Source organism: Marmota marmota, unplaced genomic scaffold (assembly GCF_001458135.2).
Source record: "Marmota marmota marmota unplaced genomic scaffold, marMar, whole genome shotgun sequence".
Classification (NCBI taxonomy): domain Eukaryota; kingdom Metazoa; phylum Chordata; class Mammalia; order Rodentia; family Sciuridae; genus Marmota; species Marmota marmota.
Genome location: NW_026000026.1, coordinates 14,933,028 through 14,959,956, shown reverse-complemented (window position 1 = coordinate 14,959,956; position 26,929 = coordinate 14,933,028). Strand labels below are relative to the sequence as shown.

General features: G+C 38.9%; 1 protein-coding gene across 1 annotated transcript; it reads right to left on the bottom strand.

The window, feature by feature from the left end:
• Positions 1-1,752: 1,752 nt before the first annotated feature.
• Positions 1,753-23,477, bottom strand: Serinc3 (serine incorporator 3). The gene is made up of 10 exons (XM_015480167.2): positions 23,320-23,477; positions 16,629-16,790; positions 15,654-15,847; positions 14,311-14,390; positions 13,539-13,676; positions 10,824-10,993; positions 9,459-9,549; positions 8,409-8,589; positions 5,158-5,385; positions 1,753-4,513 (listed from the first exon to the last, which is right to left on the bottom strand). Exons 1-10 carry the CDS (start codon positions 23,356-23,358, stop codon positions 4,375-4,377), a joined length of 1,422 nt encoding a protein of 473 aa, XP_015335653.1. The 5' UTR covers positions 23,359-23,477; the 3' UTR covers positions 1,753-4,374.
• Between the last annotated feature and the right edge of the window lie 3,452 nt (positions 23,478-26,929).

The following is a 26,929-nucleotide window of genomic DNA, read 5'->3' as shown; positions in this document are numbered from 1 at the left end:
TTCTGAGCACCTCCTCACTGCCGACCTGCAGGGCCCCTCCCACAATCAATGGCGGCACAGGTTTTACGTTAATACATTTAAAGCTGCTGGCAAGTAAAGCCAGGTGCGGTGGTGCACGCCTGTTGTAATCCCAGTGACTTGAGAGGCTGAGGCACGAGGATCACAAGTTCAAAGTCACCCTCAGCAACTTACAAAAAATAAAAAGGGCTGGGGATATAGCTCAGAGGTAGACTGCATGCTCAGCATGCAGAAGGCTCAGGGTTTGGTCCCCAAACCAAATAATGATAAAGGTGGAGAGTCAGAAGATCAGTTAGGGTATCACTTTCCTTGGGGGGAAGTTTTAACCAAGTGTTCATGCTCTTACCTGACTAGATGCCAGCAACTAGCAATAGTGACCTAGTAAAATAGTGACTGCTGTCAGGTGGTCACTAACTTTCCTGAAAATGATGGGTAGTGTCGTGAGCCAGCTTACTCCCCTCCATTGTCTCCAAGCAGTCTCTAGTATAACCTCCTGGATCCAGACAAAGGGTGTTTTGAGAAAAGAACTTAGAAGTCAAGCCCCAGGTTTGACTCCCTGCTTCTTCACCTCTTCCTGGGCAACAGGAAGTCTGACTACTTTCCAAGCCTCGGTTTGATTTAAGGGCAGGGAGTGTGGGGACTCAGCACCTCACAGGGGTGTACACATTATCTATTCACGGCCTGGCACATGTAGCTGTTTATGTGGTATCTATTATTATTCTTCACCTGAGGAAAGAGGCAACGTGTGGCTTGAGTCACCCAGCAGTCATCAGGACATCACCGAGGAGGCAGACTGATTTAGGTGCCTGGGTAACAGGATGGATAGGCCAACACAAAGGGAGAAAGATGACCAGAAGCTCCCGTGAAGAAACATAAGCCTGGTACCTGCTACTAATTTCCAGAAATCAAATGCACATCATCATCTAAATACTCACGTTCAACAGGAAAAAAGAAAAATATAGTCAAGCAAAGACTTTTACGATTGACAAAAAAGGCTGTCCTGCTCTAAATTAGACCTGAGTTATGGTTTGGTCTGGAACATCAAGTTATCCTTATAACCAGGTCTATGGTCATTCTTTGGCAGTTATCTTTGGCTATCAAGAGAAAGTTTTATTCCCCACTGAGTTTAAGGCCAACCTAAAAGGTAAACCAAAACTTAACAGCTCTCTCCCAGCTCTAATGAGGTCAAAGTAGCAGCTGCTGCTTTAATGAACTCCTAGAACATGCTACTGACCACAAAGCCAAGGCCTTGACCTAAGAGGCCGTCCCAACCTGTTCTTACTGAAGAAACACCAGGTGATTCATCTGGAATGAGATGAAACCATGGGATCTGATGATTCATAACACCACCCTGCTTTGAAGCATGATCTTCGCTTACTCAAAATGTTGGTATTATTAACGTTTATGTATAATTCAGCATTCACGTGTATAATTCTTGAATGTCAATGACTGAGTTTTCTATTCACAGACAGACTTCATTCATTCTTAGGGGATGACCAACAAAAGGGACATTATCCCCAAACTTTATTTATTTATTTATTTTGAGAATTTTAATATTTATTTTTTAGTTTTCGGCGGGCACAACATCTTTGTTTGTATGTGGTGCTGAGGATCGAACCCGGGCCGCACACACGCCAGGCAAGCGCGCTACCGCTTGAGCCACATCCCCAGCCCCATCCCCAAACTTTAAAGAGAATTTGTTATTTCAAATTAATATCAAACTATCATCATGAGGAAAAAAAAATAAAAACCTTTATTGGACTTTGTTACATTATTTTACAGTTTAGTATTGCTTTTATATTGAATTACATAAGGCGGAAGAGGGGGGCACTGTAATGTTTTTGAAGTTTAGAACCTATAGAATTCTTTCTGGCTCCCCTGCTATTAAGGACCGGGAATCTGCTTTACTCTGGCAAGACCAAGGGCCAAACTCATTCACCCTCAAATCCTTTGCACTTTACTTCCACATACAAGCCTGACATACACGGCTGGTTTGAAGGACAGCGGTTCCAACCATTTGTTTCAAGCTCTGCTTCCCTATCTCCACCTCTATGTTCATCTGGTAAATTCTACAAGAATACCTCAAATCCAGCCTCTACCAGATTCTGGACATCTGTGACCCTTGAATCTCATCCAGTCTCACTTTAACCCATAATGAGATTAGCAGCTCCTATCAAGAGTGCTTTAAGTGTGTTAAGCATTCTTCAAACCATCTAAGTACATCAGTACACAGGTTCTAGGTACCAACACTGAAGCTCAGAGAGGTAAAGTCATTTGCCCTAAGTCATAAAATGTGGTATGTACTCAGTAAATATTGGCTGACCAGTTTGGCAGCTGAAAAATGGAGAAGCTGCCAAGCATGGTAGTAGCCCAGGCCTGTGATCCCAGCAACATAGGAGGCTGAGGCAAGAGGACCAGAAGTGTGAGGCCAGCCTGGGCAACTTGGACCCTGTCTTAAAATAAAAAAAATACTGGGGATATAGCTCAGTGATAACATGCTCCTGGGTTCAATCCCCAATTTGGGGGTGGGGGGCAAAGTTGGGGTGCAAACCTAAAAGCTTACTCCCAAGACTGTACTCATTCTGAAGGGACCACCTCTGTCATTTTACACCTGTGCTCTTGCTGCTTCCAATCTAAGTGCAGCACCATCTACCTGGATGATTAAATCAGAAGCACTTAGGACTCTACCCTTCCCCCATATCTAATTAATTTCCAGTGTTAAAATTCTAATTACCAAGTAGCCCTCACTCTCTCATTCCCCCCATGTCCCCTTCTACTTCTTTATTTCAAATTTCCTATGAACTGCTTCTGGTATCATCTCTCTGTATCCATCCTCTCTGTATCAGCCCAAGTGACCAAAGACACAGTTTGCGCATGTTGCTCTGAAGATGCGCTCTGCTGCCTTCAACATTACAGTCCAAACTCTCATGAGGGTCTATAAAGCACTTCAGAACTCAGTCCCCATATTCTCTCCCCCTCCATTCCGGCTTCACTGAACACTTTTTTCCCATCTCCCTGCTTTTAAGTGTAGTTCTGCCCATCCTCAGCAATGTCACTCCACTATCTCATGTCTCTCTAGCTTACTCCTAATAGCACTTCTCTAGGAAGTCCATTGTGACACCCTCTACCCCAGGTACCCATCCTCCTGATTCCTGCAATCCCAAAATCACAGCACTAACTCACATCAGAACCACCCATCAGCTCATTTTCAAACTCCTCTACACTGTCCAAGAAGGAAGAGCCTGTGGTCTGTCATATTTAAAGCTGTGTTCCAGGGCCTGCTGTGGAATAGACACCCAGTAAATCTTTGTTAAAAGAACTGCTTTATCCTACACCTCCTTGTATGCTGCCTCTCTGGATTATATTTCTTGACAGTGCCTTAACTATTCCTCATCTACCAAAGTCTTACCCAGAGAAGATAATCGGGATAATTTTTGAATGAGTTCAAGACTCAGAAGGAACAGGGGCATCCTGGTGTGATGCTAGATAAACCTGTGACTGTCCAAAAAATAATGCATGGCTATTAACTCAAAAAGCTGTTAAAGAAAGGGCCTTAAAAGTTTAATGTCTTTCTATTGTAATCAAATACCTTTATAGTGCAAATATATAACTTACATGCATTTTACTTTTACATACTCATGACAAGATCATTACATAGACATTGCGGTATTTCCCCAAATGAATCTTCATTTTAATCAAACCTACAAAGCATTTATTGAAATTAACATATCTGGCAAAGCCACAGACTTGTATCAAGCTGCATCAATGCTGTAGTATTAAAAAAGTAAATAAACTCAAGCTGTAGAAGCAGCAGCCTCATCAGCAATCACGCTTCTAGAGAAGGACCCACATACATGATCCTTACCCAAGAACGATGATGCGACACACCTCCAAAGAGTTTACGCACTGAACAATGTGCTTAAATCACACAATAAAGACTTTCATGGAGGGAAATGTCATATAAATGCATTTTTTCTTTTTAAGGAGAATGCAATAGAAATATATTAATGATAGCTTCAAATATCCAATATTCTTCTTTCTTATATTTTAAACGAAATTTGTAGAACCCTACATATCTTTATAAAGAACTCTCTTCACAGCACAGCTGTAGTTCTCTTTAAAAACGCAAAAATGTTCTCTTGTGCTATATCCTTACAAATAAACATACATAAAAATGAAAAGTTCAGATTCTGCATCAAGCATTTTCAATCTTGCTTTTTGATATAAACCAGAATATAGTCAAATTTGCAAAGCGTTCACTTAATAGTTTAGTAGAAGCAAACTTAAAAGGGATATGAGTTTTCAGCAAAGGTGAGACCTTTAGGAACTTCAGCAGTGTCCTTGGCATTCAGAAGTTCAGCTGAAATCCCGACTGGTGAGGACTAATGGAGCCACAAGGGTCCAGACATAAAGGAGGAGGCACACCCAGCTGGAGGTGATCTTGACCCACACAGCAGGCCACTTGCTGGTCACATTCTGGAACATGGCATCAGGGCTAAGAAAACAAAAAGAGTCAGGTAAAGGAATCTGGTACCAGCATCCTGCAGACCCTAGTTAAGGCAAGAAACTCCCCTGTGAAACCTGGCTGGCACTAGTACCCCAGTACATTTCTAGGGGAAAGTTGAAGAAGCTGCTATTTTTAGTTGTTATGAGCAAATATTTGGCCTCTTAAATAGCATTTTTCCTTGTGTCAGCATGAAAGACTTCAGCTATTCTTTGGGTAAAATGCTTCAGGACCACTTGGCTGTTCTAATTATTGGTAAAAGTCTAGGTTAAAATGGGCCTCCCTGAAACGTTCTTTCCTTAGCACATTATTACTCTGACCAAAATATTTTGATATGGCCATCTCTATGTACAGAGAAAACTTGTCTACAAAGATGGGTTAAGCTCCTATAAAATATCGTGATTTTCTCTCTCAAATAAATCAAGTCTAGAAAAACTCCCAAATATTTTCACTGCAAAGAATTCCAAATGGATTTTAAATGCAGAGGGGAGAAAGTCCAAAGTCTTTCAGAGAGAGCACCGAGCAGAGCTTATTAAAGGAGTAAAATAAGGGGTGATATGGTCAGGACAATAGATAAAGAGTCACAGGCGGTCCAAAGGGCTAAGTGGTCTTCCACCTTTTTGTCTGTGCCTCACCTGTACCAGCTGGTCAGTGTCATCATGATGTACAAGGAAGCCAAGCAGAGCATCAGATGGAAAAATGAGTAGCTATACTGCACTCCCTCTTTCTCATTGTCCACAGCCCGCCGAGGCTGTCCATCTTCTTCATCGTTGGCTCCGCTGGCATTGGTATCACCAAGGATCACGCTGTCACTCCCTGAGAGGGTCAGCTTGTTTACTTGGCTGTTGCTGGAAGTTCGGATGCTGGAAAGTAAGGAAGACAAATCAGAAAGGGGCTATGAAATGAACTGCTGCCTTTGGCCTGCAAATATTATATTGTAGCTGCTCCAACTTTGGAGACTAAGGTCTCTGCTTAAAATTCTAAACTTTGCCTTACTAGGCAAAGAACTCCCTAACAAGATGCAGAGTCATCTATGTGTCTCTAGCACTGCAGATGCTTACTACAAGCAGGAGTTAAATGACTGAATTAAAAAATACACATGAATAAAAGACAAAAACTACATGACCATTTCAATAGACAGAAAAAGCATCTGACAAAACCCAATGACCTTTCAAGATAAAAATACTCAAAGCAGGAATACACAACTTTCTCCAACTGATAAAATACATCAGTGAAAACCGAACCGCAGTGCTGACACCATACTTAATGGTGAAAACCTAAAAGGTTCCTCCTAAGATCAAGAACAAGAGAAGAATCCCACTCTTCACTTGGCTATTTAATGCTATACCAGAAGATCTGGCCAGAATAATGAAGCAAAAGAAATGAAAGATATCCAACTAGAAAGGAAGTAAAACCAACTCTATTAGCAGATAACTTGATCTTGTATGTAGAAAATCCTATGGAATAAACACACATAAACCTTTAGAACCAATGAATGAGCTCAGCAAGTTAGCTGAATACAAGATCAACACACAAAAATGAACTATGGGGCTGGGGATGTGGCTCAAGCGGTAGCATGCTTGCCTGGTGTGCGGGCGGGGCGCTGGGTTCGATCCTCAGCACCACATAAAAATAAAATAAAATGAAGATGTTGTGTCCACCAAAAACTAAAAAATAAGTATTAAAAAATTCTCTCTCTCTCTTAAAAAAAAAATCAACTACTTGAGAAATGAGCAATCCCAAAGTTGAACAACTGTAACTACAATTCCATCAAATCAAATAAAACATTTAGAAATTTACAAAATATGTTTAAGATCTGTACACTAGGTTAACTATAATCCACTGAAAGAAATACCAATGCAAACCCTATCAAAATCTCAACTACCTTTTCTTTCTGGTACTAAGGATTGATCCCAGGGGCACTTCACCAATAAACTATTTCCCAAGCTCTTTTTATGTTTTATTTTGAGACAGGGTTTCAGTAAAATGTCGAGGGTGGTCTCATATTTATGACCCTTATTCTTCAGGCACCTGAGTAGCTGGGATCACAGGTACTCAGGAGCCTGGCTCTGATTATCTATTTTTACAGAAACTGACAAGCTCATCCTAAAATTCACATAAAAATACATATGACCCAAAACAATCTTAAAACAGAACAATTTAGAGAATTCCAACTTCCCAATTTCAAAACTCACTGCAAAGCTATAGTAATCAAAACAGTTTGGTACTGGCCTAAGGTAAAACATACAAACCAATGAAACAAAAACACAGGCCTAGAAATAAAACTATTACATTTGTGGTCAACTGATTTTTGATAAAGATGCCAAGACAATTCAATGGGAGAAAGGAGAGTTTCTTCAACAAATGGTCTGGGACAACTGAATAATCACAAGGGGAAGAACTGGAACCTCTACCTCAAGCCATATATAAAAACAATAAAAAGACAACCTAATTAAAAAACAAGTAAAAGCCTTAAATAGAAAATTAAAGAAGCTCTACCAATAAGCACATGAATAAGATGCCTACCATTAGTTAGAGAAACACAAATCAAAATCACAACAAAATGCTACTCCACTCACTCTAGTATGGTTACAATTTAAAAGGTAGACAATTACAGTATAATGATTAGGATATGGTCAAAGTGGAAATTTTGTTGGGGGAACATAACATGATGCAGCCACTACATGGAGAACACTTTGGCAGTTCCTTAAGAAGTTAAATAGTTACCAAATAACTGAGAAATTCCACTCCTACCTATGTTCAAGAGAGCTAAAAACATACATCCACACAAACATTAACAGCTGCATTTTTCAAAACAGTCACATAAGGGAAATAACCCAAATGTCCACCAACTGATTAACAACAAACTGTGTTACAGCTACACAATGGGATCCAATATTTTCTATAAAAAAAGGAATAATTACTGATATAAGTTGCTACAAGGATCAACCTCAAAACTATTCAGCAAAAGCGGTCAGACCTGACATTACTGCATTTAGTCAAGTGCCATACTATGTTTCAGTTGACGACAGGACTGCACATGACAGTGGTTCTATAAGATCACAGAACCTAATGACACTGGTGCCATCTCAGTTTATGTAATAAGCACACACTACGATGTTCGAACAATTAAATCATCTAACAATGCATTTCTCAGAGTATCCTTGTATACTCAGGACTATATATGAAACCTATGTATTTTACACACGTGCACATGTGTGCATGTGTATATAAATATATAAAAGTATTTATATAATGTGAGCCATGACTACATATGGAATGTTTGAGTAGGCAAATCTACAGACACATGAAGTAGCTTAGTGGTTGCCAGAAGCAGAAAGGAGGGTGATTGGGGAGTGACTGCTAACGGGTATAGGATTTTTGTATGAATGAAAATACTTTCCTTTTGTGTTATTTTGTTGTGGTGCTAGGAATCAAACCCAGGACCTCCACATGTCAGACAAGTATTCTACCACTGACCTACACCCCTAGCCCCAAGATTTTTTTTCTAAAATGATAATCCATCCAGTTTTGAAAGCCACTATTTTATTCTCATTTCTTTGTAAGACTTTGAGGAATTATCTGGTGAGATGATATTCTGGACTTTAAGAAATACAAATCCCCCCTGGGAGCTGGGGATGTCACTAGGTGGTAGAGTGCTTGCCTAGCATGCTCAAGGCTCTGGGTTCAATCCTCAGTACCAAAATGAAAAAAAAAAAAAGAAAGAAAGAAACACACATAGCTGGGTAACTGAGGTGCATAAAGAACTTCTCATTAAAGAGAACTGTTTTTTTCCATTCCTCAAAATAGTTTTAAAAGCAAAATACCTTCTTCATTCTATTATTATCTTTCATGAGAACCTTAGACTAACCACCTTTTAACTTACCTAGAATACAAAAGACAGAAAACAAAGACTGCAAGCCCTAGAAGATTTTCTGCATCCACAAAGTGCCCCTTCTTCGATGGTGGAGCAGAGGTAGGGACTATAACAGTGGAATTTGCAGGAGTCATGGTTGGTGAAGCGATGTGTGTAATGATGCTCAGTAGGGTGGGGTTGCAGGATCGATCTGAAAATGGGAAATTTTTATTATCCATAGTTTCAGCTCATCTTGTTCCAAGAAAGAATTAAGAGATTGCCTATATATCATTCAGTGCTGATGTGAAACATGAGAATACTTCATCCAGCTGGAAACTCAGCAGTCAGTAATGTATATGTGCTGAAATTAGTGATTTAGTTTCAGAAAACAAGAAACGACAGTATCTGTCAAATTCGTAAACATCAAGCATGATTTTCCTGGCTTTATAGTTTACCTGAAAGATCTTTTTAGTTATATAGTACCAAGGCTTTATGCACACAAGTTTATCCTAAGCTTTAACATAGTTATTTAATAAAAATTAAGTTACTGAGCTGGGGTTGTGGCTCAGTGGTAGAGTGCTTGCCTAGCATGTGTGAGGCACTGGGCTCAATTCTCAGCACTGCATATGAATAAATAAAAAATAAAGGTATTTTGTCCATCTACAACTAAAAATTGAAAAAAAATATCATAAGAGGGGGGCTACAATAATTGTTTACCTTTATAGAGTCCACAGAATGATCTATTGAGAACAATCCTATAATAGCTGTAAAAGGAGATTTTCTTACAGCTATTTTTGCCATGTCTATGACAACAAAGTAAAATAACCTTACAAAGGACCAAAACAAGGTCACCCTTGTGAAGAGCTCTTACTAGTGTCAAAAGGTCTTCCTAGGTCTTACATATGGGGAATAAAACATAAAAGAAAAATAAACATCTGTAAATCTACAGTGACCATTGTTCAATTACAACATTTAAAATGTTGTTGTCTGTTTCATATTTGCTCTACCTCTAGTTTTTACACCCACCAAAGAGGTACTTTCCTATTTTCATCCTATAAATGTGTTATTGACATTCCTTACCAGGTTCATTTGTCATGGCTGACCATGTGAGGTACAGGGTGTAGAGCGTGATGACAGAGGACTGTAGGAGGCCGGAACGAGGCTGATGTTCCTAGGGAATAAAAAGGAAAACTGCCAAAGGGATTGCAAGGTCTCTCTTTCTAAAAGCCAGTGTGCTTCCCTGCGATTTGTTGAATTGTTAGTAGCTGAGAACCTATTGATTTTGCTTGACAGCTGAAAGTGGACAAGTAACCTGTCAATCTGAGTTTGTTTGCAAAAGAATTAAGAAATATAAAACATCTACTGACTCTCAAGGCATTCTTTGATCCTGAAAATTCCTGTACATCACACAACAGCTTTGATTGTTTAGTCCCTTGGTGTAATAGGAAGAATCTCAGCTCAGCTCTGTTACTAATCAGTGAGGTGATCCATCGCTTCTTTCACTGAGCTATATCCCAAGCCTTTTTGTTTTTTTTATTTTGAGGCAGGGTCTCACTAAGTTGTCCAGGCTGGCCTTGAACTTATGATCTTCCGCCTCCCAGGTTACAGTTTTCTCACTTTTAACCCAGAAGTGAAGACTAGATGTCTTTTAATATCTAAAACTGCAATGATTTTTTTTTTGATCATGATGCTGGGGAAGGAACTCAGGGCTTTGTGCATATGAGACAAGCATTCTACCAACTGAGCTATATCCCCAGCACAGCATGGTTCTTAATGTTTTCCCATCAGAACAAGCACAATGTCTCTACACTTAGTTATTCTAAGGTATGGCCAATCTTCACTACCACTGAGATACATATTAACCCTATATAATGTTTAAAAAATGACACTCAAGAGCATGAATCTTTGTTTTTAATATTAAAGTTAACTATTTCTCCTAAAAACATGTTATCTAATGACTCATAACAATCATTCCCAAGACTTACACAGTTTTAGAAGATCTATAAATTCTCAAGTTCCTCAGCTTTTTTTTAAATGAAAGGGAAATTAATCATGACAGAGGCACTCAATAACGCAATATATGCTTATTAACTTGTAACTATGAAGACTGTAACATAATATGGAAAAATATTTAAAAGGTTAACTCAGACATAAATTCACTAAAGGGTTACTAAGTTTTTGAAATTAGTGTTAATTAAAAGCTGTTCACAGGGCCGGGCATGGTGAAATCCCAGCAGCTCAGGAGATGAGACAGACAGGAGGATTTTAAGTTCAAGGCCAGCCTCAACAACTTAGAGAGACCCTATGAAACTCAGTGAGACTCTGTCTCAAAATAATAAAAAAAGGGATGTGGCTCAGTGGTTAAGCCCCACTGGGTTCCATCCTTGGTATACAAACACAAAAACAAAAACTTTCACAGCAGGAAGAAGCAGAAAACAACCATACCTGAATTTTTGGGTGGATCGATATAATGGAAACTACAATGCAGAGAATCAGATTAATACTGATGAAGAACTTGTTTTCTGTGCAGCCATCTGGTTTTGTGTAGTATGTGTAGAATAACCCAACAACGATGATTGACATGACATAAAAAAAGGTTGTAACAGAGAGTAAAGCTGGAAAAAGAGAAACAAATATAAATATCCACGATTCTCAGAAAACTTCTACAATGAAGACCAATTTCTTTTGTATACTATATAAAAATGAAGACGTATTAAATTACCCACCCTCATGGTGGTCAAGAATTTATAACAAAATTTCAGAAGCCCCAAGGTTAGTTTCGGGTTGTGTTGGCTCAATGCTAATTTCTAAAACCCAAGAAGCAAGTGAATTCACTTCCTGGATTATCTAATTTGGTTTCATTGCCTAGATTACCAGATATTTGGTCATTCCAGTTAGAATAAACTGCTAATTTTTTGTCTGCTAAATAAGGAGTTCCAGAAGCTTTACATAGCTTAGATGATTCCTGGGCCCTCAAAATGGCACAATTCATAGGAAGCAATATGCCAGGAGGTGAGAGGGGTAAATAAAACATGCATCTTTTTATAACAGTTTTTCTTCTGTGGCCACTGGCTACCCAAAACTGTTTCCGATCACAAACAATGAGAAAGTGGATCATTTGCTATTTCCAAATATCTACATGAATGCTTCTTTCTAGTCATAAGGTTAACCAAAAATTAATTACTTAATTCTGAAATTAAGAAACAGGAAAGAGACCGTACAGTACACCAAGTAAACCTGTGTTCAATTTGAAGCAAAGACTTACGAGAGAAAATTGGTTTCTACTTATCTGGATGGATTTCACAAGTTTAAAATTAAACTTTCTACATTAGGTCACCAGCACAGTTCTTAATGTTTTTCCATCAGAATAGAGATAAATTTCTCTATACTTAGCTACTCTTAAGGTAGGTACAGTCAATCTTCAACTCATTAAATTCTTCTAGAGTTATATGATCCAAAATGAATTATATAAAAATTTTCTTTTTTTTTTTTTAATATTTATTTTTTAGTTTTCGGCGGACACAACATCTTTGTTTGTATGTGGTGCTGAGGATCGAACCCGGGCAGCACGCATGCCAGGCGAGCGCGCTACCGCTTGAGCCACATCCCCAGCCCAAAATTTTCTAAATTAAAAAAAAAAAAAGTATAGCTGGGTATGGTGGCACACACCTGTAATCACAGTTACTAAGAAGGCTGGGTCAGGAAGGACTACAAGTTTGAGGCCAGTCTGAGAAACTCAGAGAGAACCTGTCTCAAAAAATATAAAAGGGTGCATAGAGGGGCTTGCCTAGCATGCACACAGGCCTGGGGGTTCAATCCCCACTACTGCCCCACCCTCTCCAAAGGAAGGAATTATAGAAAACAGAATAGATAAAAAAATAAAATTTTACTAGAATGAAGTAAATAAGTATTACTTTCCTTTACACACACACACACACAATTTGTGAGTGTATGTGTGTGTAAATACTTCTAAAATAAGCCAAATAAGTGAAATGAAAAAACTGAGCAATTTGTATATGCACTAAAAGCATTTAAAACTCTTATGCACTTTGATCCTTCTCCTCCTGGAAATTTAGCCTAAGGAAACAATCAGAAATGTAATCAAATATATTAGGTATTTACTTCTGTACCATAAGCCAAAATAAGTTCACAAGCTATTTCTAAGTTCAAAAAAGCCAAATTATAAACCATTTACATGCACAATACATTAAGAAAATAAACAAAACCATGTTACACACATTTGAATTTCATACACAAAAAATATGTATGTACATGTAAAAAAAAGACTATAAAAAAAGACTAATATGTTAACAGTGAATAATTATTATTAGATAGTTGGACTACGGGAAATTTGTTTTCTCTTTCAATGCTGGTGATTGAACCGAGGACCTTACACGTCGTAAGCACATACTTCTCTGAGCTATACTCCCACACCTTGAGAATTTTTCTTTTCTTTTCACCCTTGTTTGTTTTTATATAATGCTGAGGATCGAACCCAGTGCCTCACATGTGGTAGGCAAGTGCTCTACCACTGAGCCACAACCACAGCCCCGAGAGTTTTTCTTTTGTGTCAGATCTCTGTTTTCCAAGTTCTTGACACAGCATCTATTATTTATAATGGGGGATGGGACTGGGAATGAGAAGTCTCAACTGTTATTTTAAAAATGCAATAAAGCCTAATAAACAGAAGGCTACAAAGCCCCTCCCCATTATGAAATAGGCTTTAAATTCTATTCCCTACCTAGAAATGTGAAGTGTTCTTTTCCTACCAGAAAGCTTTCACAAGAGGTGTGGGGTCACACTCTGAATAAAGCAGTTACCCCTATCCACTTGAGGTATATGGGCAGCTGTCCCAAATGTAGAACCTACCTGATTTCCCTGTCCATTGAAACAGGTTTGCCCAAACCAGGACTACGTCACTAAATATTTTCCTTATCTAAACACACGTAGTTATATTATAAATCTCAGAATAAATTGGCTCAGAGAATCCAGTGATTTAAAATATCTTTGCTGTTCCCTTCTGGAAACCCAACTGGAAAATTTTAGTTTTTTTAAAAAGTAGCTCTATATTGGAGTTTATATGTTTAATCACTGGAGATTTTATTGTACACTCTGTTTAATGCAGCAGCATGGCTCTCAGAGGTGAGTTTAGCTACTTACCGGCATACCAGACCCTTGGGTTTCCTTCTTCCATACGACTCACCCATGATTCATTCCAAGAGTGGGCAAAGTCTACCAAGAGTACCAGCTGGATGAGGATGAAGAAAGCAGCCCCCACCATGCCGACAACAAACCACACTACAAACCAAAGGAATGGAGTTATTCTTTCCCACAGGAGGAACATTTCAGAATTACTTTCAACATTCTGAACAGATTTCAATAGACATAGTTAAGACATTCTGTCCCCAGCAGTATAGCAAGACTACTACAATTCCAAACTCAAATAGCATTCTCTGAGCAGTGTCCTATTAGGTTTCAGACCTTTTAAAACTTGTTTTAGCTTGTGCCAGGGGAGCCAAGGGTCTGACATTCCAACTGGTTCTATATAAGTCCTTTCCTTTACTTTTATGGGTGGGAGATTGCAACAGAAATCCTCAAATGTTACTTGATGCCATGTTAAGGAAGCAAGTTACAAATGACATAATGGAATAGAAGAGTTATAGGTCCTCACATTGACAAGGTTTCTGATTAACTTTATCTTGCCAAGTAAGATGATATGCTATCAAAATATTACCAAAAGATTAGCATATGGTTCCCAAAAAGCTGAGAACAGGCTGAATGCCTCCTGGATTTAATCAATCACTGTTGTAATATTAGTATATCATCTCAGTTAATGGCTGGTTCTGCAAAATCATTAAGGAAAGTGTAGCTCTAAGTCAATCATCTATAAAACTGTACATTTTATAACTAACCCAACAGTAGTGAGCCATACCTGAAGTGAAAGAGCCCCCAGGGATGTAGAAAGATCCAACCATGATACCAACAATGGCAGCAATTTTGAAAAACCAAAACCTATTAAAAACAAAAATGCATTTATGTAATGTTATTTGAGTTCTTACACTGAGAAACATAAATTTCTAAATGCAAAAATAAAGCCTTAATAGCATTACCAAAATGAATGACTGGCTTATTCATTTGATATGAGGCTACTTCATTCAATATTTCATATAAAGGACATCAGCAGCACAGAAAGTAATTCATTCACATTTATTATAAGAGAAACATGCAAATGTAAGAATCCACTTTTAGCACTTAAAGTAAGGACTTTTCTAGAATTATGGGTTCTAATAGGGTTAGTACATACAGATCCATTAACTACTAGGTTTGTGAGAAAATTTATTACCAAATCCTCCATTTATAACACAGGACATAAAAACCTTGCCCACAATCACACAGCTTATTATTAGCAAAGCCAGGGCCAAATCTGACTTTCAGTGTATCATCTTTTTTTCAATATATACATCTTTTAGTTGTTGATAGACCTTTATTTTACTTATTTATATACAGTGCTGAGACTCGAACCCAGTGCCTCACACATGTCAGGCAAGTGTTCTACCACTGAGCCACAGTCACAGCCCCTCAGTGTATCATCTTTAATAATTGCCTTGCATGGCAGAAGAGAAATCACTGGCTGAAAGATCTCAGGCAAGATATATTTAACCTCTGAAATTCAATTACTGCACCTATAAAAAGGGAGATTACAAGAATTTACAAAACTGTTTTCAGTTTTCAAATGAGAAATATTATATATATGTGTGTGTGTGTGTGTGTGTGTGTATGGGAAATTGGTGATCAGGAGTAGGAAGAATTAAAGTATGTAAATCAGCAGTCCATATATATATATTCACTATCTTTTTCATACACTGCTTAAATGTGTCAAGTACATGTTTCTATTTAAACAGCAGAAAGGAAAATGTGCGTTGTGTGTAGGGCTTAGCATAGTGTCTGACCTGTTCAAAAGTGTTCAACAGGGACAAGGATGTGGCTTGGTGGTAGAGTGCTTGCCTAATATGTGAGAAACCCTGGGTTTAATCCCTGGCACTGCAAAAAAAAAAAAAAAAGAGGGCAATAAGATAACTCCCTATCCCCTCCATGTTGTAGGGCTCCAGCTGAAAATGACATTAACAATTTCATGTGTATTATAATATAATAAAATAAAAAATACATCCAGCCCACTGATTGACATATTCTACTGCTTTCATCAGAATGGGCACATTACCTGCTGAAGGAGAGGAAAGGCCACACCATAATACAACGACAAACAGTCTTACATACCCATTGTGTACTGCTGCTCTGGGATCTTTACTTGATTTTACTTTTAACATGAGCAAAAAGAAGGCAAAGAAAAAGATGGCCAAGGCAAAGTTGATCCGATACACAGCTTTAAAACCGACCAGCACATCACAATCTTTATCTGCCTTTATATCAGCCACACTGATTTTAAATCCCCCTTCGCAGAATCCAGGAATCTGAGGGGAAAAAAAAAATTCCAAAGTTATGGAAATGTTCGTGTTAATCAAAGATTCTATTTCACCATAGGAAAGCCTGGATTTATAAAACTGACCACTTCAGCAACTGCAAGGCTGGCTGTGGGATTTTTTTGTTTTTTTTAATATTTATCTTTTTTTAGTTGTAGTTGGACACATTACCTTTATTTTATTTATTTTTATGTGGTTCTGAGGATTGAACCCAGGGCTTCACACATGCTAGGTGAGCACTCTACCGCTGATCTACAACCCCAGCCCTGGCTGTGGGATTTTTGTCTTTTATTTCCCACTGACCAACAATACAGTTTCCAAAGAGTATAAACAACTTGCACTCAAAAACAAAAGTGCTCTCTTCTTTGCTAATGAGGTCATCTCAATTTTCCCATGAGATTTTCCAACTATCAAAGATTCCTTCCAAAGGAGAAGGACTAATCTTGCTTAAAGTTTAAATCTACAAGGAAAAAAAAAAGGCTTAGGATCCCTTTTAAATTCTGTTTTCTCTGGGTTTTGAAACCAGAGCCTGAATCTGTTCATTCTGACCACGTTTATATCTGAAAAAGGACTAATGTCCTAACGACCAAGTCTTGGCTACACTCAAAAATAATTTAAATACATAAAATTAAAATTACAATGATCTTGACTGAATATAACAGTAAAAATAATTAAACTGAAAATAAAATTTAAAAAGTATCTTATCCATCTACTACAAAAAAAAAATTTAAAAAAAAGTCAGCAAGTTAAGGGTACTGTTATTTCTACTTACCTTCTTCAGCTGAGTTTCCATCCCTTCCGTCAGCATGATACAGGACACAGCAGTTCCCAAGAGGAGAATAAAAGCATAGATGAGTCGAGTCACAGTGGAATTTTTAGTGTTGGGGCAGCAACTACACAACAAGCATGATGCGCCACTGCAGAGGCAGGGGACCTGCAGAGAGAACATCACAAGCAGTCTGAGATCTCCTTCAGTGCTCTGGAGTCAATGTTATCTCTGCCACTTTACCTCAGCAAGTTACATAATCTAGTTCTATTTCTCCATCTGTAAAATGGATCTAACAACAGAATTTTCCTCTCTTCCACTTTGCTGAATTAAAAATGAGCATTTAACATAGTGTCTAAAACAAAGAGCCCGATAATTATATCCAGAGAGCATATTTTTTTGTGTTGTAACAATGTAAGAAAGATATAAACTTAACTCCATTTGCTGTTTCCTGAGAATCCCTAGTTGCCAAAGTTGTTACAGCGACCTCTTAAAAAATGATAGAGAGCTGGGGTTGTGGCTCAGTGGTGAGTGCCTAGCACGCGTGAGGTACTGGGTTCAATCCTCAGCACACATAAAAATAAATAAATAAATAAAGGTCCAAAATAATGATAGAGGTAGAATGCTTGCCTAGCATGCATGAGGCCCTGGGTTTAATCCTCAGTACTGAAAAATAATAAAAACAACAGTCATTTAGCTTCATTCAAGAATAACAAAAATTTCTCAAAAAGTTAAATATGCATGGTGATACATACCTATAATTCCAACTATTGGGGAGTTGAGGTCACAGAATTACAAGTTTAAGGCCAGGCTGGAAAACTTAGGGAACACTGTCTCAAAATAAAATAAAATGGTCTGGGGCTATAGCACAGCAATAGAGTGCTTACTTAGCATGCACAAGGTCCTAAGTTCAATCCCCAGTACCAGAAAAAAAAAAAAAAAAAAATCAAAACACAGAATTACCATCTGATCAAGTTTTTCCATACCTAAGTATAAACACTCAAAGAAAATGAAATACTTATTCATACAAAAAGATAAATGTTCCCAGGAGCACTATTCACAATCAACAAAAGTAGAAACAACCCAAATATTCATTAACTACCAAGTAAATAAGGTATAAGTAAAATGTGGCATACCCATACAATGCATTATTCAGGTGTATAAAGGAATAAAGTACTCATACATAGTACAATATGGTGTGTGTGTGTGTGAGAGAGAGAGAGAGAGAGAGAGAGACAAACATGACATTAGTAAAAGAAGCAGACATAAAGGGTCACATACTCACTGTATTATTCCTAAAGAATATGGAAAATAACATCCCCCCAAAAAAGAGAAATGCAGTCCCCAGGGAGAAAAGGAGGACAGTATGATCTGGGAGGGGAGAGGGGAAGGCAAACATTAGGCCCTGGGCTATGGTCTTTCATCCTTTCCCAAGGACAATGGGTCCAGAGAGAAAAGGTAAACAAAGGGGCTCAGGGCTGTGGATTTTTATCCCAGTAACAATGAGTTTCAAGCTTTTACAGCTGTTTTCCTGAGTTAGATTTTTAACCTACACAACCAGTTTCCTGACTGCTCAGGAAGTCCCAAGTCTCTAATGATTAAGTCACACTAAACATTCTGCTATGATTAACTTTCATTAAGACCTATAAAAAGCAGACCCCTCTTATAACCAGTTACCATTTTCTCCCAAGTAAATGTGCCATGTGTCATTCACTGCAGCCTACTAAAGTCAGCTTGCAGATCGTGAGGTTTGGTCTCGTTTTGGGTTATTTTGCTTATAATTCCATTTATATGAAATATTCAGAAACATAAAGACTAGGAGTTGAGGAAAAGGGGAATAGGGAAATGTAGATGTTCTGGAATTAGATGTGATGGCAATACAATACTAAAACCACTAAATACCACTGGATGATACACTTTAAGATTAGCCAGGCGTGGTGGCGCACACCTGTAATCTCAGTGACTAGAGAGACTGAGGCAAGAGGATCACAAGTTTGAGGCCAGCCTCAGCAACTTAGTAAGACCCAGAGCAACTTAGCAAGATCCTGTCTCAAGGTAATAAGCTTGGGGATGTAGTTCAGTGGTAAAGCATCTCTGGAACTCAATCTCCAATACCAAAAAATAAACAAACAAATAAGAATCAATATTATGCTATGTGACTTTTACTTCTGATAAAAAAAAAAAAATCAGCTGAAACAAGCAACCCAGGGGAAAGGATATAATTTGAAACATTTATATACATACTTGATTAGGAAATTGCTTGACTGGCTTTTGACAGGTGAGGTTATCAAGTCACTTGACAAAGTCAGGCTAATTCAGAATTAGCAGAAGTAGATGTAAACAATGGATCACTTTGGCTTTACAATATGGTCCCAATAATAATTTTTTGTTTTTAACAGATGATACCTTGTGTGAACTTCACCAGGATTTTGTAAGGTTTGGAGCAAGCTGCTAAACTTAAAAGCCTAGTTTTCTCATCTGTAAAAAAGAATATAATACCACCTACCTGAACAGGGTTACTGTGTGAAAAATTTGACGACGTCCAGAATATAAATATACACTGAGTCCCTTCTATATATTTATTGTGTAATTCCAATAGCTAGTAAGAAACAGACCAAGCCAGTTTCAGGCCCAAACACCAAAATGAAGTCTGTATCTGGTAACAGAAATACAGAAATTTTGACCCAGCATAATGATACATACTATAATCCCAGTAACTGGAGGGAAGGAGCAAGACCCTCCCTCAAAAGTTAAAAAGAGCTGAGGGTGTAAGTGCAATGGTAGAGCACTTGGCTAGCATGTATGAGGCCCTGGATTAAACCCCCAGTGCTGCAAATAAATAAATAAAACAGGCAAAAACTGGCACTAATTCTTCAGGCTTATTTTATCTATACTCACACACTATCTCCCTTTAGCTATGTTTTGCCTGATAAATTCAAACAATTTCACAGTAATCACCTACTGTCTGTTATGGGTTGAACTGTGCTCTCTCTAATGGTGAATTCCTAATTCCCAGTATCTCAGATTGTGACCAATTTGGAAACAGGGTCCCTGCAGATGTAGTAAGATAAGGCATATTGGTGTATACCAATATGACTACTGTCAGTCATAAAAAGGAGAAATGCGGACACAGATTTGCAACACAGGGTTGCGATGTGAAGATGAAGACAGAGCTTAACAGGCCAAAGGATGTCAAAGACCACCAGCAAACCCAAGAGAAGATATGGCAGGGAAAAGATTCTCCCAAATTCAGAAGGAATCAACCTTGTTGACAACCTTAACCATTCTGTCCCATTGTCCCAGATGTGGAAGACTTACAAAAACTTAAAATGAACAACAAATATACTGCTTATGGCAACTGAAATATTTGACTATTATTTTTGCAGAACTGAAAACTTGGACTTAATGAGTTAATCTTGGACTTCCAACCTCCAAGAATTGAGACAATAAATTGCCTTTGTTTAAGTCACCCAATGGGTAATACCTTGTTATACAGTCCTAGCAAACTAATACATCCATTTATTTACCAACTATCATACCTGTAACTAACCACCTTTAGTGTTCTATCTCCTGCATCTTTACATAGTAAAAATGAGTAAATGTGCAACAAACCTGTCCTATGTGTTATATCATTTCACTTTTCCATTGAAAGACAACTCTTCTTTTTCAGGTGTTGGGGCCCAAAACCCAATCATCCTGGATGTCTTTTTATTTTCCAAAATCCTCAACCAGTTTGTCAGCGCATCAGCACCATCGCCAAAGTATAACCAGGATTTGACTTCCTTCATAGCATCCTTTACTGTCACCTTGGTTCAAGCTACAACTATCAACACTCATCTGGATTATGCATAAACTCAATCTCACTGCTGTAGGGACCCAGTGGGGCCCCTGAAGTGGTATAAAGATTACTTTAAACTGAAGACACTGGAAAGTCAATAAATGCAGGGAGGAAAAGGCCTTCTCAGAACTTTCCTCAACTGACTAAAACCAGCAACTCCTGGGAAATCTCCTAGGCTGCCATATATTCCTGTTCCAGGGGAGTTTAAAGAAGTACCTTTCACCTCTGTAAACAAGCATTATTACAAATCTTATCTGCCATTTACCCTCCTAAAAACTCTGTCTTTCCTAGGGGAATAAAAACAAAACAAAACAAAAAAACAACTATTTGTTCTTCCTATAGAAGCCTCTTTGTGTCTCCTATAAAGTCAGGGATATAAGCTCCTTTGAATTACTCACTAACTATTCCAGTGTGTATGTCTGCTACAAATTATAAACTCTTTTTAGAAAACCCAAAGACAGGGCTGGGAATGTGGCTCAAGGGGTAGGGCGCTCGCCTGACATGAGTGAGGCCCGGGTTCGATCCTCAGCACCACATACAAACAAAGATGTTGTGTCCGCTGAAAACTAAAAAATAAATATTAAAAAAACTCTCTCTCTTTGAAAAGAAAAGAAAACCCAAAGACAAATGGGATGCAGTGGTACACAATGTAATCCCAGCTATTTGAGAGACTGAGACAGGAGAACTTCAAGTTTTAAGGCCAGTCTCCACAATTTAGTGAGATACTCTCAAAATAAAAAGATCTGGGATTTAGCCAAGTGGTGAGTACCCCTGGGTTCAATCCCCAGCACCACAATAAGTAAATAAATAAATAAGACCCTGTATCGAAATAAAAATTTTAAGAAAAGGCTGAGATGTATCTCTGAGGTACAGCACTGCTGGGTTCAATCTCCAGTATTATGGGGAAAAAAACATTAAACATGTATATTTTTTTCCCTCTTGCTAATCTCTCTTTTGTGAGTTTAGGAGGGAGTTTTTCCTTCCCTATATTGTTTTATCCTTACGTTTCCACTATCTATTCCCCACACAGCAACTAGAACCCATCTTGTTAAAACACATGTCAGATTATGTCAATCCTCTTTTCAAACTCTGCAATGGCTTCCCTTATCACTTAAAAGTAAAAGCCAAAGTCCTTAAACTCTGTAAGACTGGGCTGGGAATGTAGTTCTGTGGTTCATGTCTTTAGCATGTCCAAGGTCCTGGGTTCAAAAGAGACAAAACAAAACACAACCCAGTAAGACCATATAATGGATATCCATGTGATTTCCATTTGTTTTTGTTTCTGTTTTTGTTTTCTCTTGCTGGGGATGGAACCCAGGACCTCCAGCATGCTAAGACAAACACTCTTCTGCTGAGCGAGTCCCCTGCCCCCACTGCTGCCTTTCTTACTTAATTTCCTGTTATTCTTCGAACTCACTCCACTCTGGTATAATAAACTCCTTGACATTCCTACTGAATAAAAGGACTGATAAATATAAAAGCCATTTCTAGATATAGCATCAATTAAAATCTAGTTTGAACTCAAAGCCAAAATGTTTTTCAGGTTATCAAGATAGGAAAGACATTTTGTTTCAAAATACCAATCAATTCACTCCTTAGTATCAATATTGTTAAGTATATATTTTAACTATTTTGTAAGTAGATTTACTCCATTAGTGACTGTAAAAATCAACTAGTGAGGGCTAGTGGCTCAGTGATAGTGTTTGTCTAGCATGTGTGAGGTACTGGGTTTGATCATCAGCACCACATAAAAATAAATAAAATAAAGGTATTGTATTTATCTACAACTAAAAAATTCTTTTAAATCAACTGGTAAAGATTTTTCGGTTTAATGTAACAGAAAATAAAAAAAAATTGTAAAGTTAAGAACTACTTCGTAAAACTTGGGGTGCATTGGATGAACTACGTAAAGTGAATTTTAGCATTAGATGAACTACATAAAGTGTATTTAAGTCAAGATCAAAAAACTGCTCAAGAAACCCCTAAATGGCCTAACTTCTTTTTTCTCTTAAGATAAACAACCTTGAAAGATAGAAAATATTTTCTGTCCCTAAGAAACAGTAGTGGAATGTGCTGAGACCGAATCTTTGGTCAATTGCATCATTTAGGGAATTAAGAAACAATTAGGAAATGATTCAAGGAACCATGCTCCTCTGAAGCATAAATAAGGAAATTCAACATATTCTCTTTCAAAAATCCTAACATCTTCTTTTCAAAATGTTTACCGTTTACAAAGTGATTCACTTTGTCACGTTATCTGCACAACAGTTCGCGATGTGAGGAATAACAGTGTTTTTCATCCAGAAAAATAACCTGTACAGGTCCCAAAATGTTAAAGGCCACAGCCTCCAGTTTTGGTGAGCCACCCTTGCACCAGAACCGCAGGCAGGCTTTGGTTAAAATCCCAATCCTGCCACGTACTCCGTAGCTTTGGCAAATCCCGTGTTATGGAATAAAAACATGATTCAAACCGCCCAAAATTAAAGGACGCCACCTTAAGAAGAGCTTCCAAATGAACCCACGGGCCCCCGCGGCAGGGCTCCCATTCCTTGGTACCACTCCAGCGCCCAAGGAACCTAGAGTCCAGAAGGTTCGCGGGGGCGGGGCAATCGGAATTGTAAACAATGGCAGTTAGGCCTCCCACGTTCCTCCGTGAATGCGGAAGGCGACCCGAGCAGCTCCAAGCCCACCTGGGGACATCGTAGACTGTGGCCTAGACCCTCGAGACCTCCGCAGCCCCGGGCCTAGCTCCTTCTCCCGCGGGCACCTGGGGCCGTAGCCCGTTCGGATCTGGGATAGGGACCATTACCATTCCCTGAATACCACAGGTCCGTCGAGGACACAGGACTCCGAACTCACCCAGCTGGCGAGGGAGAAAACGCCCAGCACAGCCCCCATGGTGATGCTGTAATGGAAGTGCCCGGTCCGGATGGAGGTGCTCACACGATGTTAACTGCCAGCTGAGGCGTCGCCCCAGAAACGCGACGGTATCTCGGGCCGGAAGTACAGCCCACCCCCTCCCACGACGCACGGTTTGCGTTATTGCGTGGTCCCGCCCACTATCCTCCGCGGTAGCTGCCTAGAGGGCACCTGTGATTGGCAGGAGATGGGAGAGGCGTGGCTAAATCTGCCTTGGGGGCAAGACCTGCAAAAGCTGCTTTCGTATGTCTATTGTATTACTGGGAGGCTGATCTGAAGATCTGGGGTGTCGGGAAGTGCATAGATGTGCACAAAGAGACACGCTGTCTACCCTCATAGAACTTGTGACCTAGGTTGAGGAGACTGACGATGAACATAAATGCATCAAGCCATAGTGTGATGAATACTGTGAAGAAGTAGTATAGGGAATATTTTTTCAATAAAAGAATAGCTTAGTGGTAGAGTACTCTGGGTTGGATACACAGCACCAGGGAGAAAATGCATAATTATATATATTATATTTGTATATAAGTTGTATGTATTTTATAAAATTATATGTATAATTAAATATATATTTAAGTGCCCACTTTATAAGGGAAATATAGTTTAGTTGGGAAGTAGTCATAGAAGTCTTTTCTGAGTAATTTATATTTGACTTGTGAACAGAAGGATGGATCCAAGTTAACCAAGAAATGTTTCCTATGTCAAAGGACAATTCTGGGTTCAATTCCCAGTACTGGGAAAAAAAAATAACGTCATTATGTTTTTTGGTGGTCATAAACTGAACTTTCTATGAAGAGTAAAGACAGATGGCAGAAGTTGGAGCTGTTAGAAAACATGAGCCTTCTTGTGGGTTCTGAGATTATGGTTTAGTGTTTTCTTCTGGAAGGGCCAAGTGAAGTTAATGAAGCTACAAATGATCAATCCTGGTAAACAGTGAAAACTGGCAAGCTTTGTAGGGTTTCAGAGGTTGAGTCCATAATGAAATAGACCCAAGATGAAGCAGAATATAATGACAGAAGGGCACAGCACAGGAAAGCAGCCACATGGCAACTAGGAATCATCACTGATCCGATAAATAAACATGTTTCAAGCAAATTGAGATTTCCCCCTTCTAGGAACACAGGCTTAACAGATAAGCATCCTACAAAGCAAGTATAGATACCCTCCTGAGCTGCTGCATCTCCTGGGCACCAAATGGAGATTCCCCTCAGTGGCAACCTCCTTGCCACTTGACAAAGCTCTGTGTACTGTACAAACTCCTCAACTTTCACCTTTATTCTTTTCCCACTTTGATCCCAAGCCTGCTGCAACACCCAATGCCCTTAAATCTGTCTTCCAGGTGTGAAATACTGGAATTAATGGTTCCTTTTCCTGCTTCACCATCAACTTCTCCACCTTTTTTTTCCTGGGGATTTGAGTGGCCAGACCAAGTCATCAGGGATCCTGGAGTTCAGCTTCTATCTGGGACCCTGGTAACAATTACACAGGTATCTGATGAGGGCAAGTACAGTACTAAGCAGTACATTACTAGGCTATGCATGATTAATTGCTAGGACAATTATAAAGAGTCTTAGAAGCTGCTTTTGCTACAAAGCACTGACTCTTCAGTTGGGCCTGCAAATGTAACTAAGGGCAGGATTAAGCCTGGTATCTCCACCTTCATTTTGTATCTTCCTGCCTTGCTACCTTAAACTTTGGGTCAGATTACTGCTCGGCTCTGCATGTAGGCAGGTTAATCACTTAAGTCTGTGTAAAAATTGGTATTTCTAGGTTTGTGACCCCTATATTTACATAACCTATCTAGTCCCCCTTCAAGACTGAAGACACCAAGATAAGAATAAGGCATTTTTAAGATTTGCAAGGACATTCAACAATCAGCTTTTAAAAGGTCCTGTCCAGTCCCTCAGGAGAGGTGCCCAGAGGTCTTCAGTCATTACCCTAAACTTACTCAGTCACATTGGATTCCAGGAACAGCAGAGCCTTGTAAGCAGATCACCCCATGATAAGATCACCTCCCCAAGGGGGAGCAATTACCCCACGACAGGAACTTAGGCTGCTCTCCTAAGCAGGAACAGTCATCTCACAAGAACTGGATTGTCCCTTAAAACATTAAACACTTCTCCTGGAGCCACCTTGCAGAACAAAAAACTGAGATAATGATCGGCAGGACCAAGACTGCTTAATTATGCACACTTCTCGCTCCCTGCCCCAGTTCTTCCTCTATTTAAACTTAAAGCTCATGTCAGCACCCCCAAAGACATGACTACAGACTCCTGTTCTCTCTTGTCTTCTCAATGTAGCTAGATTGATTAAATTCTTTCCTATTTCATCATTATTTTTGTTTGTGTGTGTGTTTTGGGGAGGGTGGAAATGGCAAGACCGAATTTGTTGGGACTACCAGAGTCAGGCCTCTAGCCTAGGACTCCAGTGACACTATCTCTTATGGGAACAAAGCTGTAGTCAAAACTAATTAGCTTTACTGGACTGAAGGTATAGCTCAGTGGTAGAGTGTTTTCCACGCACGTGCAAGCCCCTGAATTGGATTCTGACACTTCTCCCCCGAATTAGGTTCATTGAGCTTATTCAGCAAGGGAGAACACACACCAGAGACACTAGGAGATGTCTTGGTAAGATGTAAGTGGGAGGAGTTTATTTTAGGACTTGTGTTTATGCAGCTAATGCTAAGGAAATAGGGATCTGTTTTGCACCGGACACGGTCAAGTAGGTGGGCCAGTTCAGTGACTAGGTATCTAATCATTTTTATCCAGGAGGTAGGAGGATTAAAGGTTGGAAAAGCAGCAGAACCCAGTCATGTTACAAGAGGAGATATATAGTTATATTTATGGGGCCAGAATGGTCTTGGCTCTAGTTTCGACCACAGAGTAGCCTTATCTGGCATTTGTTTATATTTTGTGATCACTGTTTATGTTCAGTTAGGACATTGGGCCTAGCTGCCAGCAGAATAGTTTTTTTAATTTGTTTTGTTTTTGACTTTTTGCAGTGGTGGGGATGGAAGTCAGAGCCTCATGCACATTAGGCAAGCGCTCCACCACTGACCTATAGCCCCAGCCTTCATTTTTCATTTTCTTTCTTTTTTTTTATGTTTACATATTCTTTTTACATTTACATATTTTTTACATAAATAAAATACATTTTATTTATTTATTTTTACATGGTGTTGAGGATTTTAAACCAGGGCCTCACACATGCTAGGCAAGCGCTATACCACTGAACTACAGACCCAGCCCTCATTTTTCATTTTCATATACTCCCATATATGTGATACCATCCATCTCTTTAGTGCTTCTGGTCTTTAGATAGTTGTGGGTCTACTCTAGTTGTCAAAAATTTGAAGGGCAGATCTTTGAGATCATCTACTTCAATTTATCACCTCATGCAGGACCCCCTCAACATCCCTTATAGGATATAAGATTCACTGACAACCAAGGAAGCTCCTCACATCTTTTTTTTTTTTTTTTTAACTGCATAAAAGAGTATGCAGTGAAATAAAGTGTCCTTCCCATCTTACCACTCCCAATCTTCCAGA

Excerpts from the sequence above, each read along its gene's own strand:
- Serinc3 (XM_015480167.2), bottom strand. The coding sequence starts at position 23,358 with ATGGGGGCTGTGCTGGGCGTTTTCTCCCTCGCCAGCTGG. Across the intron at positions 16,791-23,319 it reads TTTTCTCCCTCGCCAGCTGG|GTCCCCTGCCTCTGCAGTGG; the intron begins GTGAGTTCGGAG and ends TTCTCTCTGCAG. Across the intron at positions 4,514-5,157 it reads ACACTGACCAGCTGGTACAG|CCCTGATGCCATGTTCCAGA; the intron begins GTGAGGCACAGA and ends TTGTTTTCTTAG.